General features: G+C 25.1%; 1 protein-coding gene across 3 annotated transcripts; it reads left to right on the top strand.

Moving 5' to 3' along the window:
- Positions 1 to 446: 446 nt before the first annotated feature.
- LOC112686775 (sorting nexin-27) lies at positions 447 to 19,386 on the top strand. 3 transcript variants are annotated; one of them, XM_025559196.1, is made up of 12 exons: positions 447 to 577; positions 792 to 1,251; positions 13,216 to 13,451; positions 13,610 to 13,712; positions 14,688 to 14,816; positions 15,641 to 15,774; positions 15,845 to 15,974; positions 16,040 to 16,217; positions 16,355 to 16,608; positions 17,122 to 17,271; positions 19,073 to 19,201; positions 19,267 to 19,386. In XM_025559196.1, the coding sequence occupies exons 3-12, from the start codon at positions 13,237 to 13,239 to the stop codon at positions 19,330 to 19,332; spliced, it is 1,488 nt and encodes a 495-aa protein (XP_025414981.1). In that variant the 5' UTR covers positions 447 to 577; positions 792 to 1,251; positions 13,216 to 13,236; the 3' UTR covers positions 19,333 to 19,386. The 3 variants fall into 3 exon arrangements, with proteins under 3 accessions (XP_025414981.1, XP_025414982.1, XP_025414983.1); XM_025559197.1 differs by lacking the exon at positions 792 to 1,251; XM_025559198.1 differs by lacking the exons at positions 447 to 577; positions 792 to 1,251 and adding an exon at positions 12,926 to 13,115.
- The last annotated feature ends 418 nt before the right edge of the window (positions 19,387 to 19,804 follow it).

Raw genomic sequence — 19,804 nt, forward strand, 5'->3', positions numbered from 1 at the left:
ACTTATTCGACTTTCTTATGGTTAGGTTAACTGTTGGGTTTTTGTGGTTGGTGAATGACGGAAACAGAGGACAAAAAATAAGTATTTAAAAAATCTTTTATGTACGCCCTGCAGTCATTCAAGATTCGTTTAAATTTCATGAAGTAATTATCTTGTATTTTCGCGAACTACAATGAAGTAAGGATGCAGGTTGATTTTATGTTATCTAACCAACCCAGTATATTTTCGTGGGCATAACGCGTTTTAACGTTCAGTACCTATAATTATAATCCAACAAGCTGACATCGATGGGAGAAAAAGGATTCAAAAATACTGTTGCGTAGTGCAGTGCAACTTATCAGTGCAGCCGTTTACAACAGATTCACAAAACGATAACGACGACAGAAAAACGACAACCGTGTGTTATCAAACTTGTATTATCAATGTTTGTTTACAAGTAGATTTGAATTGTTTTGTTTTTTTCAAACGTGTTACCCTTGCTCGTTATTGCAACAATAATCAACGAGTAGCCGGCAGTATGTCTGCTGTCGTTGATTTTAAGTCTATAACAATAAATTGACGCGATAACTCGACCTTGGTAAGTTTACCCTGCGAAATGCGTTTTTGTTTTCATACTGAAACGATGACAAAACATAATATTATTGATACACGTATTGTATAGAATATCGTATTAATGTATTATTAGTTATTATTGTTACAATTTTTTTGTTACACACAACACGCACATATAGTGACTAACATAAACACATGTCACTATTATAAGACTAATCAATCGGTTATCTACGTTTCAGAGTTTATTAACCGGCTTATATTAAGTTACACTTCCTGCTCCGCAATCAAACACTACGTCGATCTTCTAGAGATTACTTGACACTATTTTTCTTTTCGCTGTTTTCATTTTTTCATTTTTAATAACATTCCCGCGTCATTCTATCATTGTCGAGATTCGTCTGTATTTATTTTTATTAGTTTATTTACTTTCTTACACACATAAGGAATAACGTGTATTGTTGTGGACATCGTATCTACGTATTAGTACGTAATTGGAGTACGATGAAATTGTAATATTTTTTTTACGGCCGACTGTTCGGAAACGGCAATTTTTATTTGTCGTGTGTTGTAATATTTTATTACTGGAGAACTCGCAAATAAGGCATGTTTAATTTTATATCAGAAGTGTGTTAAGTAATTTACAAGTGCAGGTCAGCAGTGGTATAGTGAGTCACTATATAATACGGACATAGTTTACTTGTAAGTATGTACAATATGACGTATTTAGTCAGTTTAAACTCAGTACGTATGGTTTTGTTTCGAAATGGTAGTAGAATATTTCTAATTAACAACAATATATAAAAATAATATCCATATAAACCATTATTATTTACGACTCTAAATTATATACGTTTAATATGGTGCTTCGTCATGGAGTACATTATTTTCAATCGTTGTTGCGTACGTAGTCTTGTATTACTATAGCAGTGATTGTTGGTCGTTGCTCGCTACGATAGATGTATAATATATTATATATTATAAATCCATGCTCGTTATCTACTCATTAGTCGTTAAATTTTAATACCTATATCCTATAACGATCATGGGTTGTTATCAACAAAATCGCAATGAACGCTGCTTATCATTATTATTATTATTATTATTTATTATGCTGTTCAGCTGATTTGCCTGCTATATTTATTTTCACGATCTGCATAGATAATAGATTCCGTTATCTACGCTAATAATTCGTCGGTATCACGCGGGTGTATAAAGTGTAAATAAATGTTTATATAGCTAGGTATTCATTCATTTTTCCGTAGCGTTTGTAAACTAACATTATTGTCAAAAGGAAAAGATACCGGTTTGAAAATAATGCCTTCGCCGATTATTATTATTATACTTTTAATTATCATAACTATTATAATAATTTTTTATAATTAATGTTTATATAATATTTTATAGAGATACTATGTTATAGAGATACGTCATAATGTTAGATTTTTGGTTTATGTGTGCTCTTAATTCCACTGTGTGTAGGGAAAACAAGTATATTAAGTTGATTATGCTTGTCTTTGATCAATGTATTATTATATGAACATGTGAACAAAATTATTTTTAGTAGATGTCGGCAGTTACTTTGTTAAACTTTTTTTTATTATAACATTTAGTAAACTAAGAGTTCTTATTTGAAAATGGTTTTATTTTTAAACCATAATTATTTAAACCTATCTAATATCATAAATACTTAGAAACTACTTAACACAATTCGTTGTTTTATATTCAGTTTCAAAGTACAAAATATAAATTATTGTTCAATAATTATTATGAATCAGCATTTTTTTATCGGTTGTAATAATTATGAATACCGCCGATATCATAACTATTCAGCTTTCAAAATTAATAAGTCATTTGAATATATTTTTTTTTTTAGCAGCTGAACGATAGGAGTAATTTCGTCTTAGAGGTATTTGTCATTTTCTAAATTATGATGATGTCTGGTTATTTTGAAAAATAATCAAAATTATTTTTATTTCTCGGTTAGCTTTAAAAAAGAACATAATTTGTAAATTTTGAATTTCTAAAAAAAAATTCAATTAACTAGGTACTTTTATTTGTGACTAAATAAATAAGTATGTGCATAAAATCATAATCACGAGGCGATCTTTGCTGAAAATATGATAGTTGTCATTTTCAAGCATTTTAAATTAAAAATAATTATAAATTACTCAAAAAATCTCTTACTAAATGGGTTTCTTAAAAATTATTTTACAATTTTTTTTATTGAATTTCTATTTTTTTTGTTGGATCTATTTGAAAAGTAAATATTTTAGATTATTTTTTTATGTATTGCACATTTTAGGTTGTAGGCAATAATTCATATGAGACATTCATTATGCCTGGAATTAATTATTTATTATTTTACTAAATCTACTATTATGTAAGTATTAAAGTGCTATACACCATATAAATATTATGAAAATCACGTAATTTATTGAAAAACGAAACAGTTTTATATAAATTGAGTACATCCGTAAACACCGTTTAATCTTATATTTATTAATAAATAACTCTTCTATTATTTTAATAGCGTTGTGTAATTTATGATAGATAACGTATATTATTGCATACACATATTTTATACTGTATATTATGAAAAAATGATTTGTTGAATGTTTTATTAAAATGTTTTATTGATCATTGACAAATCAGCTGGTAATTAAAATGGTATATTCTGACCTCTGATATCACTTTTATTTGATTATAAAATTAAAAATCAATTGATATTTTAAGAAATTTTTTAATAATAGGCGGCCATACTCTCTGTTTAACCCACGCGTAACAATATGAACTCAACTACCATGGCAAATTAAGTCATTCAGAAAATTTAATATTTCATATTTTACTAAAATATTAATAAATAGGTAGTTATTATTCAAAAAATAAGTACTATAACTATGACATATTTTAAAGTTAAAAATTTTAACAGTTGAATTGGGAAATATATTACAGTTCATCAATTTATCAATAATTCTTAATTTTCTTTTTCTTTCTTGTACTACTAAGTATCGATATTCTATTTTATTATGCTTTAAAAGCACTCTAATTTGATAATGATATAATATATACTTTTTAAGTTCAATAAATAAATACAAAGGAGGATTAAGAGGTATCTGATCCAGTATATTACAGTAATAAACAGCTTTTAACAATTTTCCAGAGGTATCATTTTGGTTTAGGGAGGAGGGTATATTTTTTTAATTTTTTAACCAGAAAAAACTGCTCACTTCACTCGCAAAGAAATGAACACTTACATTTTCTATTCATTAACTAAATCCACTATAGCTACCTATTTTAAAATTTTTTTGATAACTGAAGTAAATACTTTTACATTTTAAAAAAAAGACAGAGCAAACAATATTTGTGAATAACAATAGTTTTTGTTATAATATTTTCAAAATTTGCATTTTTGGCTGTGGTAAATTGCACATTTCAATTTGTTGTGATGTGATCATAGGCGTTTTTTTTACTTTTAATTTTACTAATTTTTTTAAAGAATACAATTTATATTTATTAATTATTATTATGGTGTACATTTTAAACTTATAAAATTTGTTTTTCTCTTTTTAAGACTATCGTTTCCATCGATTATTTCTTAGACCATTTAAATACGGGGGTTCCACATAATTTGGTAGTGGTTAAATGAATACGCATAATGACGAGGTAAATTGCTCGTGAGCAATTAAATTGCGTAAACAAAAATAGTACAGATTAAAAAGCGTGAAGTTAATGTATAAAATAAAATACAATATAATTTCGCACTATTATTATTAATTAAAAAAAAAAAAATATATAGATTTAATGATCTAAATATATGAATATAATTTCTAAATGTATTATCACCAAATAGTAAAATATCTTCTGAATCTTCTGAATATTTTTTCTGGAGACTCAAACTTTTAATATGACGCCAAAAATATTTACCTAAGTGAAAAACAACGTTTGATTTGTGTGTCTGAGTAAACTTGTATCACAGCATTATGGTGATCTTTTCAAAATTTCACATAAAAAGTTTTGATTTAAATTTAATCGAATTTAATGCTACAAACATTCTACGACATGTATCTTTAAATTTATCGGACAAGATAACGTTAACTAATGGCATCAAATTTGTATTTATAGTACCTACTATAAATTGAGTATAATTGAGCGAATAATTTTGGAGCGCATGAAAATGTGCCATCGGCAAACCAATAGTGGCTATTTTGTAATAGTATTAAATTGTTTAGGATTGAAAACATACAATTCATTTATCATCATAATATTCATCATAGCTATCATATAAAAAAAGTTTTCACCACTTACAGTTTTCTTTTATACATCCGGAATACTAAAATTAGTTCATGTTGCAGGATTAGTGATGCTGAACTATTTTGTTTCTTATACATTGTATAAATCGTTTTAATTGGTTGATTGGTGGTAGTTTACGTCTTCCTATCATTCGCATTGTTCTCAACTATTTGGGGTGGACCACTCTTGTCCTAAACCTCCATCGTCTCGATTTTTTACATTCTCTACGCACACACCAATGGTCCTCATATCATTCTCAATCATATACAACCATCCATTTCTTGATCTTCCTCTTCCTCAGTTCTCTTTAACGTTCATAATAACTCCTACTGCATTTTTTTCATCACATGCCCAAATATCTCAGTCTATTTTCTCTTTTATCCATTATAGATGCTACACTAATATTACTCACATATTCGCAGTGACGTAACTGGGAAAAAACCCAGGAGGGGCAATATAATATATTTATTATTATCAAAACCCTGACACCTCTCCCCCTCACCATTTAAAATATATTTTTATTGTATGTATTTTATACACTATATCTAATTGTTTGATTTTACATAAGTCTTTTAACTCATTTTATGGTTTAGATAAACATAAATTGTAGGTAGCATGTACTAGGTACCATTATTGTTAAATAATATCCATAAGAATTCATTAATAAAAGGTGCTATTTGTACTTTTGGATTATTTGGGGAGGGGCAAAATTATACCTTTATCTCTCAAAAAATGGTCAGAGGGGGCATTTGCCTCCCCTTTCCTCCCACAATTACGCCACTGCATATTCGTTCCTTATTCTATTATCTTTTGTCACTCCACTCATAGCATTTTCATTTCCGCAACATTCATACTTTATTATTATTCTATGTAAGTACCTATTCTCATTTTATACCTATCTTAAGATTTAACCCTGGGCGCAATGTTCCTACACCGTTGACATTATCCGTATTGGGTAGACTTGAACACATAACTGGTAAACGAGCTACCACACTGGCTAACTGTAAATTATAACTACTCCAAGAATTGTATGCGTGGTTAATTGTGATGTTTTAGCTACTTCATTTACCTCATTGAGTAACTCTTTGAATTTTATTTTTGTGGCATCTGGTACATGAGTATGATCAGTGTATTTAATGACACTGTCACCTTTTCTGTGAACACGACCACGCCAATTTAACTTCTTATAGTCATTACATTTTCAAATAATTTTGTCATTGCTATTCTTTTCTATTTGATGAATAAAATGGTTATAAACTAATATATTTTTCCATTTTTGATTTAACACATACTTTATAGTAAAAATTATTTAACTTATTTAATAATTAAATAAAAAAAAAAGTATATATATATATATATTTGAAATAATATATTTACCATATACGTGAAAGAGTAAAAGTTTACTGATTAACCTTACCGTGAGATTAATCTGTAACAGCATTTTCAATATCATTTTATTAATATTGTTTACCTGCATTCAACTGTGTGAGTATTAAATATTTTATTTATGTAATTGTATGTTGGACTGTCTGATATGTTATTCAAGCTTTAATTTATTAAAATCCGGCCATGTACAAGTTTTGCACTCGCATATCCAGGGTTCCGAACAAATATTTACGGTTTTCAGATTTTTGTGTCATGTAAAATATACCTAGTTTTTGAAATGTTCGATAGTTTCTTTTGTAACTCTAACTTTTATCATTACAATTTTTTTTTTTTATTTTAGCATAAAAAATGAAAAGAATAAAAGAAATTGGGGCGGAATAAGATAGTTATAATAAGTATAAGTATCTATAAGTAGATTCTATTACCTGCTTAAAATTAGGATTCATCTCGATGATCGCATGATTAAATAATACCTTTGTACATAGGCGCAACTAAGGTAAAATATCTGGAAGGGCTACAGCACTTCTATCAAAATTTAAAATAATCTGTAGATCACCCCTACTCTTATATACCATGTTAATACAGGCATTTTAGTTGGATTTACTGCAATGTGTTTTTTTGTATGTGACACTTTTATGAGTTAAGTATGCTGTATGCAGTATGCCATGTATAACATGGAATATTTATGGGGGGGGCTAATCCCCCTAGCTAATTCCCCCCTAGTGGCGCCTATTCCTTTGTACCTGTTATATCAATGGTTGAAGTATGAATTTTTGTATTAATAAACGTGATTGTAAAACAAATAAACTTTTTTATTTAAAATTTAAACTGTATAATTTAAAATAATGATGACGGTTCTTGCCGAAAAGTTCTCTAGAATAAATGTATATAATATATAGTATACTTTAAATTGAAATACCTAATTAAAAGGGCGGCAAAATTGTCTTTCATCCCGGGCAGTCGATACCCACGCTATGCCATTGGACGCGTGCTCATTTTACCGCGACCAAATGACGCTAAACTAAGTACGGATTATGTACGGAAATTTTCCATTACAATAATACAATTTATTGTATTTTTTTTTTTTTTAATAAAATACTAAAGAATGTAAAAATCAATAATATATACATTTAATAAGTTAACGGTTGTTATATTACTGAACCCAATACATTTTCCGAAATTAAATGAAGTACATTTTTAATTTTAATAACTATGGGTACGTCATCCCTACTATCTTAACCACTTTGCACGGACACGGCAATTTATCCAATTTGGATTTATTTATAGATTTGCTACTGCTTATGACAGAATAACTCTGATACGGCGATATCGTTTCTAGAAACAACAATGTATATTATTATTCTGATGTATTGATATATTGTTTATATTGATTATTTTGATAATTATTATGTAATAATATCGATGTTAGTAAAAGCTATAGCGGCCGCTACAATGCATCATATATTTTTAAACAATAATAAATAGCTAACAGTCCATATCTTGTAATTTGGTTCCAAAATATTATGCTGTAGAATAGTGTCATATCAAACTAGTTCGCTACTGAATAAGTATATTTATATTTTAATTTGACTGATAACCATTCTAAGACTATAAAGTAATCTTATAGTTAATTAAATTATATTTAAAATAAATTATTTCAAATACTATGAAATTATTTTTACGAGTGTATTCATATAGTGTGCGTAGCTGATGGAAAAAAGTAAACAGATGTCTTACGTATGACACCCTCTAAACTTAAGTGTATTATTAAATACTTTAGAGTGTTAAATAAAAATACAAAATTTTGTTATTGAATAAATAAAACATATAAACTAATACTAATGTGGCTTATATTATTTAATTACTTATATTTTTCCTTCGAAGTCTTAACATTTTCTTCCACTTGTTCAAGTATATTAATCATTAATAAATTTCATGTAGTTAAATATTATGTACTTTAAGTGATAATTATTAACGCTGTTTAGTGTTAAGTTCCCCTGGACTTGGGAGATTTAAATTAAAGAGGACGCATAATTTTACCTTAAATAAGAAAGAGGACACCGTCCTCTTCCGTCTCCTTTCACTTTAACTACTGGTTGCCTGGCTAAACTATATCGACTTATTCATTGCTTCATACTTAGTATTAATTAAAGATTTCATTGTATCTGCTGTAAATTTAAAAGTTAAAACAATGTGTTAAAAATAGTTGTAACTTATTGAATTTGTATGTACTATGTGGCTTGTATACACATTTTATAATATCTAAAATTGTGTAAGTTATTTAATTATACATTTTTGAAGTTTTGTAAATTGTAAAATAATCTTAGTTTATAGAAAAAATTTATAAAATAACTATAAGAATAATAATTTTATTTTTAATGGTTTCAATTTATAATTGAAGCGCTTAAAAAACTTGGCATTTATTCAATAAATGTAAAGCCAATATAAATTAAAAAATAACTATAATATAATATATGCAAAAGAATAAAAATAGTTTATTGTAAATGGCAAGATGCCATAATTTCAAAAAATACTGAGATTGGCATTTAAAAAAATATATTAAGCCATGAAACAAAACAAAATTTGGTTTTCTAAAATAGTTTTGTTACATGTAAAATAAATTAATGTTCTTTATATTTTGACAATCGACTTAGGCATATTACATTTTTGTAGGTTATTTGAATAAATTAGATTATAAACTATGTATTTATCTATAAAATATACATAATATATTTAATGGTTATTAAGGTCGGTGGTATATGTAGGTATGCAATTATTATTAATATACTAACCAAATACTGATGTTAGAATTATCGTTCACATTTTATTTATACTTTTGGAAAAATAAATTTCAAGCATATACTTAACAAGGTAATAAAGTATAACATTTTATACGGTGTATTATTAAATTTATAAAAAATCAATTGTCATTTTAAATTTAAATATAATCAAAGATATAAAATTTGTAAATTAATTAAAATAGTTGTATAAATGTTCTACGTAATACGGTTATGATTTTTTCTATTGTTTTTATTTCATACCTATATTATTAATATTTAGTACATGAGATGTACTTTTTTTATATTTAAGTTTTTTGTAAGTCTTAGGACAGTGTTTATAAGTGCTGTATATTTTATGCTCTATACACGATTTTTATTTCTAAGTTTTCTAACATGTAAGTAAAATAAAATTGATTAGCTGATTATATTAACAAAAATATAAATATTTAGAACTTATCAACTGATATTTTTCAGTACTGAAAATATGAATGACTTCTATAATTAATACTAGGTAGGCTAGCGTGCACATAAGGGGGGGGGGGGTAAGGGTTCAATTATCCCAAAAATAAAGTATTTTTTTTGCTTATACGTCTGTAGTTAAGTATGGTTATACGTGTTAGCGTGATTAGTGTATATTTCAATCGTTCATATTGATTGAATTATTTCTTTATATAAAAATTTTTATCTGAAGTAAATTTTAGTAAATTAATAAAATATTCAAATAACATTCTTTAGCTTAGCTTTAGATTCTTGGCTATTAATATCTTGTGTTACTTAAACCAATAATCTATAGGAATATGTTTTAAAAATCATAACTACAAGTTTTAGTATAAATATAAATATATATAAACAATTTTACCTATACATTATAATTTTTATTCAAAATAATAATAGTTTTAATTGTGTACATAGGTATATATATATATAAACAAAAACTAAAACATTAAATTTTTTTCTAGTGGTTAATTTAAAATTAATCATTAAACAATTCAAATATGATTGAACCGTAAATTATTAGTTTAGGGTTAGAGACTTCTTGACCTTTAAATTATTAAGATGTGTGAGCTTTATAACCGCAAAATAGGCATTAATAGGCATCTTCTTATATAATTATAAATAATTAAAGAAGAAAATTTATTATTATTTTAATTAGAATATTCTCTTAATGTATAAATGATGGTTCTTTATTATTTTCACTCATTTAATATTATTTATGTGTTTAATAAATAGTTTGATTTGTTTTTAAACTATAGTTTAGGTGCTTTTAATTGTAAAAAAATAAATTGTATTATTCATTTTAAATCAAATAAATATAAATTATAATATAGGTATAACATAGTGTATTAAATTGCCCGAACTAAAATAAAACTTCCTAAAATTCTATCATATGTTCCTTATAAGTTTATTTAAAATCTATTTTGATGAGTGTTTTTATACACGGTCGTAATTTTGTGAAAAATAGTTTATTTTTTACCTAAATGGTTAAGTATAGAAAATTTGTTGAAATTTGTTTTACGTAAAAATATATTAGTCTCTTGAAGTCCCTAGTTTATATTCACAGTAATTGTCAATATACCTATGTTGGTATGTATATTATTAATTTAATCTTAAATGTCTTATAAAGTATAAAAAGTGAATTAACTGTATATAAAAACATGTATATCTAATCACAGTACATAGCGTATAGACCTATAGTTACTATAGTTATGATTGTTACAAAAACTATTATTCCTTATTTCAAGTACCTGTTAATATATACTTTATGAAATTTATCCGTGTAACACAGTGATGAACATAAAATGATAATTGCTAAGAGTTATTTATAAATATTTGGCGATATCGCAATTTATACGTTACGGTTATACACTCGGATACCTTTGTAATTTTACTTATAAGACACACAAACCCACACAAGTGGGGGTTTTAGGGGTTCAAACCTCCCCTCCAACGAAATTCAAGAAAATTATTAAATATGTTTTTGTAGAGTAAAAGTGGTATGTTTAGATTATAAAAGTATGAAAATGTACAACCTAAAACCCCTTCAAAATATTTTTTTGTGTACACGCCTGCACAAACATATACATATAGGTACTATATATATTGACAGTATAGATATGCGTTCTGTGTTTTAAATTTTTTTAATTATTTTTTACAGTATGTCATTTGTTTATCTGTTTATTTAAAAAACGACTATAATATTATGTAGTGTTGGAAAAAATTATCCATAGGTAGTCGAATTTTAAATTTAAACTACCTACATCAATTGGTAATTTAGTTTAATTTCAACTATTAACTTATTATCTAAATCGTTTGTATCAAGTCTGTAGGATTTAGAGTGTACGATAAATACAAATATCTGAAATATCTATGAGTAAAATCCGACGGGATACCTATGTACGCTTATGTTAATAAATTATAAATTATAATTAATAGTTTATAGTTATATACGTTAGTCATAAAAATGCTTTACTCCAATATTTAACTAAAATTATTAACTAAGATTTAAATGTAACTATAGTTACAGTATACTGTACTACTGTAAATGTAAAAGTTACATTGTATAATCTACTATAATCAATAATGGACGTTTTTCAAAAACCTCTTATGAATAACTGGTTGAAATGATAAACAATGAAATATATAATCTCAAACTTAGTATAAATGGATGGATTCGCAAAAGTATTGTATATGTTATAGTTAAAGTATTGAATACCGTTATTTTATAAAATAACTAGGTAGTTCATGAATTAGGTACCTATGAATGTCAGTTAAAGTATGTAATCATACATGAGAGTTATACTTTAACAAATTATTTTATAGAATATCTAGTTATTTTATAAAATTTTAGTTTGATATATGTTAAAATATGAAATACATTAAAATTTAAAATATATTATAAAATTGTGTTTATTTTAAATTTAATTAATTATTTATTTGTACATGCAAAGGCTATTGTAGAGACAAGCGAACCAACACTAAACGCGTGTGATTGTTAGACTATTACTAAACTTTAAACCTTACCAATATTATTGACAATCTTAATAATAATACATATACAACGATAATTTTATCTACACGATAAACGTACATGAACACTGTAGTCACCGACATTGGGGTGATTTTTTTTTTTTGGGGGGGCAAGTGCCCCCTCTGACCATTTTTTGAGAGATAAATGTATAATTTTGCCCCTCCCCCCAGATAATCCAACAGTATAAATAGCACCTTATTACCTTTATTATAACCTTTATTAATGAACTCTTATGAATATTGGTATCTAGTAGATGCTACCTACAATTTATGTTTATCTAAACCATAAAATTAGTTAAAAGACTTATGTAAAATCAAACAATTAGATATAGTGTATAAAATACATACAATAAAAATATATTTTAACTGGTGAGGGGGAGAGGTGTCAGGGTTTTGGTAATAATAAATATATTATATTGCCCCTCCTAGGTTTTTTTCCAGTTACGCTACTGGTCACCGATAACAAGAACGGTAGTTTCATCTAATTTATTAATATAATGGGTAGTATAATAGCGATATTGTACATGCATGAATATATCAATTTGATACATTAACGAAGTGGTGCTAGGGAATGTATAAAATAACTAGATTATATACATTACCTACAGGTTTTACTTATTTTATAAATTATCTAGTTATTTCACAAACTAACTGATTCTATACTTAAACTGTAATATAAACAAAAAACCACCACAAATTAAAAACTAATTCTATTTGATATAATAACAGACGCCTAGTTGCTGCTTATTTTTTCGTCGGATTATATTTAAATTTTCCTCCAATTGCGCGCGTTATACATATTATTATTAAAAATTTTTGTAAAACTCCAAATATAATGTGTACCTACTATATATAAATCTATTCAGTATGTTTAAATATATTTTTTATAGTTTCGATAATTTAATCAAAGACAATTAGTGGTGGTGAGCGAACGAAAAAACAAATTAATTTAATATAATGTGGCATATTGTCAACACTTCTAGTTGAGAAATCCGAGTCGTAGTAATGTAGGTAGACAGATAAACTTATATCGTGCAAAACACTGATATTATTGATAGTGGCGGTGGTGTTATCGTGACGGTAAGTGATAATGTTCCTTGATCCATCAGCGATTTTGAAAATATATGAAAATAATTTTCGTTCCCGGGCCATACGTCACATGTTCTTATTAATCATTTAGGTGATGGAGTGTTGATGGACAATGTCGTCGAAAGTACCGGCGGGTCCTCGAGAAGTCACTATAACCAAGAGTGTCACTGGCTTCGGATTTAACGTCCGTGGTCAAGTCAGCGAGGGAGGCCAGTTGAAGAGCATTAATGGCCAACTCTACGCTCCTTTACAGCACGTTAGCGCGGTGCTTGAAGGTGGAGCAGCGTACGACGCTGGGATCCGCAAAGGAGACCGTATACTCGAAGTGTAAGTTTTTGAATATTGCTGTTTTGTTTTGATTTTTCTTACCTATCAGTTTAATTGTATTGTGGGTTATTTTGTTATAGAGCTTAGGTTTTTTTTTAATGTTTACTAGAGAATGCCGTTTTATGATTAAATGTATTAATATTGTGTTTGGTATTTAGAAATAATGTGAATGTTGAAGGATCTACACATAAACAAGTCGTCGATTTAATAAAATCGGGCGGTGATGTATTGACATTGACAGTAATATCTGTTACACCTCAGGTATGTTCTGTATTCATTATGTATTATTTATGTTTAAATTATTGTTGTTTGCCAAATAATATTTGGACTAAGTTATTGTTTTGAATTTGATGTAAAAATTATAATTTCATTCTATGCAAAACATACACTAAATAGCTAATTTTATTACAATAGATTTTATCTTGAATTAGATAATTTACAATTAAAATCTACAGTCAGCATAAAGTTAATTAGTTTAAAAATACAATTTTTAAAGAAATAATTAATAACATAGTATACTAGATAAATTAAAAATATTATGTTTTCAACTATATGATCTCTATCGTAAAAAAACAACCTGAATATTTTTTAGTTTTATCATATTTTAAATTTTTAATTTAAAATTTACATAAAATGTTATTAAATAAATAATTATTATGTATGTGGATTCAATAATTATCAGGATTATTATATTATACTTGCATCAAATATTTAAGACAAAAAAAAAAAATTAAACTAGAATTTTAATAAAACAGATTTTTGATTCCCTAAATATTTCCATTTTGGATGTATAAAATTAAAAAAATAAATTAATCATTTTATGCGTACATTTTGTGTAACTTAAAGAAAAATAGTTTAGTTATTTAGTCTTCAACTGTCTTTTTAAATCTAATTATTGAATGTATAATTGATGGAACAAAATATATAAAATCCATGTGTTTGATTCATAAAAATCATACTTGAATTGAAATTGCATATATATTATTTTTATGAACATAATTTTGTATTACAATTTTCACCATTTAGATTGATTTATTTAATTTTACTTTATGATAATTTTTTTCTCTGTATATTATTTTTTAAATTTATAAAAATATTATTATGAACACAGAATATTTGAATAATATTAATAAATTAAACATACATATATTTTAACTTTGTATGGTAATGCTTATAACATATTTATATACTTAAAAATACTTTTTGAATATCTATTTTTTTTTTATATATATATAGGAAGCTGAGAGATTAGAACCAAGTGAAGATCAATCAACATATAATTATATAGACTACAGTGATAAAAGATCATTGCCCATTTCTGTACCAGATTATCATACAGTTGATAAAGATGGAGACAAATATGTGGTAAGAATTTATAGTTGTTTTTTTAGTGTATTATTGCTCTTCAATTAATGAATGCATATATGTATTTGCACAATTTTATTAACTAGTCTGAAAATTGTAAGATAAAAATTTAACTCAACTGTAATTTGTCAATAATTTTCAATTTATGAAATACCTATAAATATATTGATTCTTTTACCTTAAATTGAAACATAATATTTCTTACAAAACAAATTTTTTAATATTATTTTATCGTAAATGTTTGTATATGGTATAAATTAATATTAATAATTGAATTTTAACAATTCCTTTCAAATAAAAAATTGCTGATTTGTATTATTTATTGAAAACTGCTTCAAGTTTTTTTTTTTTATGGTTTTGTGCTCCCCTTTATATGTTTTATTGAATTGCTTCTAAGTAAAAGTTTATTTTTTAGTTACTATTATATAGAAATAATTTTATATAACTATTCTCTTAAGTAACTCTCAGTGTATATACTTATTACTTATATTAAGTCAATATTTTAAATGAATCATTGGTACTTGATATGTAATTACCAAGTTTGTATGATTTGTATTTATGATAAATATAGTATTTATAAATGACAACATAAAAACTGAATGGGAAGCATTATTCATTGTTTTTTAAATTTCACTTTATCTAATTTTAAATTGTACCAGTTATAAGTATACAAATTTTATTTTATTATTATATATAGTATAATTATAAGTGATTTTTCTCCCTTTTTTTTTGAGGACTGCAAAAGTAAAATCTTTTATCCTTCATTAAAATAATAGCTTAGCAATGAACATGTAGCAAGATATTTTATAATTATTATTATTTAGGTATTTAATATATATATGGCTGGTCGTCATTTGTGTTCAAAACGTTATAGTGAATTCTCCAATCTACATGTTAATCTCAAAAGAGAGTTTATAGGGTATAGTTTTCCAAAACTCCCTGGAAAATGGCCATTTACGTAAGGACTAATTTAAATAATTATACAATTTTATTTGGTATTAGGTTTTATATAATGTTATTCTTTATAGTTTAAGTGAACAACAACTTGATTCAAGAAGAAGAGGTTTGGAATTATATTTAGAAAAAGTTTGTGCTGTTCGTGTCATCGCTGAAAGTGAAATTATGCAAGATTTCCTGGCTGATTCTGGTAACATACAGGTAAAAGTCTTTATTTGATAATTTTTGAGTATATTGTTTTATATAAATATAATTTTTGTGTATAGAATATTGACTCAATAGTGGATTTAAAAATAATATTACCTGATCGAGAAATAGTAATTATTAGAACCAAAAAAAATGCAACAGCTGAAAGTGTTTACAATAGTATTGTAGATAAAATACAAATGGGAGAAAATATAGTACCTTATTTTTACCTATTTGAAATTGTTGAGTATAATTTTGGTAAGTATTCTTTAACAAAATTACTTATTATATATTTGTAAGATTTAAATTACATTGAACTAATTTTTTTTTATATAACTTTACATTTTTATTTGTACTACTATTTAATTAAGTATATTTATATTTAATTTTTTTAGAAAGAAAAATTCAACCACATGAAATAGCTCATCAACTTTATGTTCAAAACTATCGGACGGCTAGTGCTAGCTGTTTATGTATAAAACGATGGCTATTTAATCCTACTATTGAAATGCAACTTATAGCATCAAATACTTTAGCTGCAACATTTATTTTCTGGAGTACTATTGATGAAGTAGATCGTAATCATATCATTGTAGGGGACCGTTTATATGAACTGAAAGCCTTACAAGATTCTTCCAAAAAACTAGATGTAATTATTTATTATAAAATCTTTATTATCCTAGCAACTTTTAAAAAATAATAATATATACTTAACTGTGCGGCAACATTAAATTATATTAGCATTATTTAAAACTTAAAATATTTTGTATGTACTGATAAATAAATTGCAATAAGTTAGTGCACATTATTAATTAAGATTTAGGAAATACAACAATTAAAAAAATTTAATATTTAAAGAATTCTATATAGTAATTATTTATTTTATTTTTCTTAATTTTATGTCCAATATTTTATTTAAAAATATTCTTTATCCGACAAACAATCTAGTAGCATAAAAAGTAAAAATAATTTTTTTTTTTTTATTCATATAATTAGTCCACATATTAGTGTTTATCTTTAAAAAAATGTCTAGTAAACATATTGAATAGTATACGAACAATTTTTTTTTATCAGATTCATTAATCGTAAGAGTTAAATATTTAAGTATATATTTATTTTTAATTGTCTTGATGAATTTTAATTTATTTTTTATAATTAATAGTATTTAAAAATGGCTAAAGAACTACCTGGTTATGGTGAAGTAATTTTTCCACATTGTCCATGTGACTCCCGAAAGACTGGTCATGTGATGGCAGCAGTTGGATTTTTAGGTCTTAGACTTATAGCATGTACTGAAGATGGTACACTTGAGGTAATATTTATTATTACATTATTAATTATATTATATTTATAAATGTTAAACCTTTATTTCTTCAGTGTTGAAAATTTAGTTTAATAAAAATACACAATTTATGAATATACAATTTCAATCAAAAATATCCTTTTATTGTTAAAGAGTGGTAGGTCAGATAATTTTTTATAAGATTTTTTTTCTGACATTTGGAGGAGGGATGAACTCCTTAAACCCCTCTCTGCGTTTGCACCTGCAAAGTATAATTATTAAATAACTTATCTTAAGTATAAGGTAATAACTTATTTTATCTATGGATTGTAATGTTATTCTATGAATTTAAATAAAAAATTAAATATTGTTTTACTAATAAATTTAAATTAATTAAATTGATGATCGTAGAAATGCCACGAGCCTTATATTTTATGAAATTGAGATATTAGTAAAAACATATACTGGTCATATGTTTCTATGCATTGAATATAAAAAAAGTTTTTAGTTATATTTTTTTTATCAGATAAACAAATAATAATAATCGGTGTTCTTATACTCAATGCATAGAAACACATGATTAGTATATGTCTATTAATAACTCAATTTCAATAAATATGTGATTCGTGATGTTTTTGCAATCATCAATTCAATTGCAATTATATATATATATATATATAAATGATAAGTGATGATTTTTCTATTATATAAAATAATAGAAAATTATAACATAAAATAGTTACAGCTTAATCTGATATATCTTGATTACATTTTTCTCTCTTATGCTACTATTAAGAAAAGAGCAAATTGTTAGACTTCTGAGTAGTTAAAATATTTATTAAAATTAAGATCCATTAAGATTATTGATATTAAATTTTCAATCAAGAAATGGCTATTGAAAAATGTTTAATATTTACCTAAAATAGTTGTTAGCTATATAGGCAATAAGAATATTAACACCAAGAGATTCATTAATGTTCAGAAAAAATTTCTGAAAATGATGATGTATAAAGTTACAAATCATTAAATTGTAATACCTTATGGATTTTTATTAAATGGATAATTAGTCTAAAAAAGTTGATATTTTTATCATTACTGATTGATGTATTGGAAAATTAAGTATATTTTTATAAATACTAATAGTGATGTATTTTGATTTTTATACAATATGTGGTGTCTAATTTATAAAACAGCATTATTTTAAAATGTTATTACTCATGACTTTTTTTTTTTTTTGGTGAATTTGGAAATATATATTTCGTTTATATTAACAAGTCACTCATATAATTTATGTGTAATTAGTCAAATAATAAATAATACAATATATAGATTTTTCATGACAACACAAAACATTAAACAAATCTTAATATAGTTTAAGTATTTTGCCATGTACAACATTATTATTTGTATATCCATGGCATGTTTATTTGGTAAAAGTGAGCAAACAAAAGTTATTTACAATTAAAAAAAAAAAATTAATATGGCATTTTAAAAATCGTTAAAAAATTTTTTAAAATGATAATCAGTGATATATTAGTAATTATTCAAAAGTTTTTATGTAAAATCCAAGGTATTATAAAAATAATGAAGAAAACATAAAACTAACATTTTGAAACAAAAAACTAATTTTTTTAAATGTTAGATTCCTTGGACGTTATCATTATAATAAATTTTTACTGTATTAAAATATATTTAAATATAAGAAAAACAATAATATACTCTTACTGATTTTTATTTTTTTATCAAGAAGTTATTTTATTATTATAATAACACTGTATAAAATAATTGAAATTAATGTCAATAACATATATAATAAATTTTTATTTAACAGAATCAAATTGTTGAATTCACTTGGAAAACTATTAAATGCTGGGAGATTGATGAGTTGAATGGATTATTTAGTTTTCAATTTCAACGCGAAGAGAAAAGTCCTAAGTGTGTTAAACTACATACTCCCTATGTAAGTATATTTGTTAAAAATAAATTATATTAATATGTTTATTTATTCATTAACTGTTGATACAGTTTACATTCCTAGCGGACTGTTTTAATCGAATACAAGAAGAATCATGGAAAATTAAAATACCATAAAACAATGGGTACAAGTACATATTATGTACATGTGCATGCATGCAAGATATTTTTACATGTTATTGATATAATATAAAATACCTGAGTAGTATTATTGTATCACATTTATTTTCTTAGTGGTTTTAGCTTCAAAAAATATTATTTTTTTATAGAAAGTGTCATCTTTAAATTATTTCTAGTTAAAGTGTAAAAAGACAAAATAAAAATGTGATAAGGCTAGTTACATTGAAAAAATCTTATAATGTGTATTATTTCAATTGGTTTAGTTTTTAATTAACTTATTTATTTATTTTTGTTTTGTTAAAATTATATTGGTACACATGATGAACAGATATATTTATGCATATTAAACAAATTTTGTAATTTGAACATATTTTTAATTTTTTTTTTTTTTTTTGTATAACGTAATATGATAATTATTTTGAAAGTGTCATAATAAATTAGAAGTATAATTTGTAACTGAATTACATAG

Source organism: Sipha flava, unplaced genomic scaffold, assembly GCF_003268045.1.
Source record: "Sipha flava isolate LNK unplaced genomic scaffold, YSA_version1 324_pilon_pilon, whole genome shotgun sequence".
In the NCBI taxonomy this organism is placed as follows: Eukaryota; Metazoa; Arthropoda; class Insecta; order Hemiptera; family Aphididae; genus Sipha; species Sipha flava.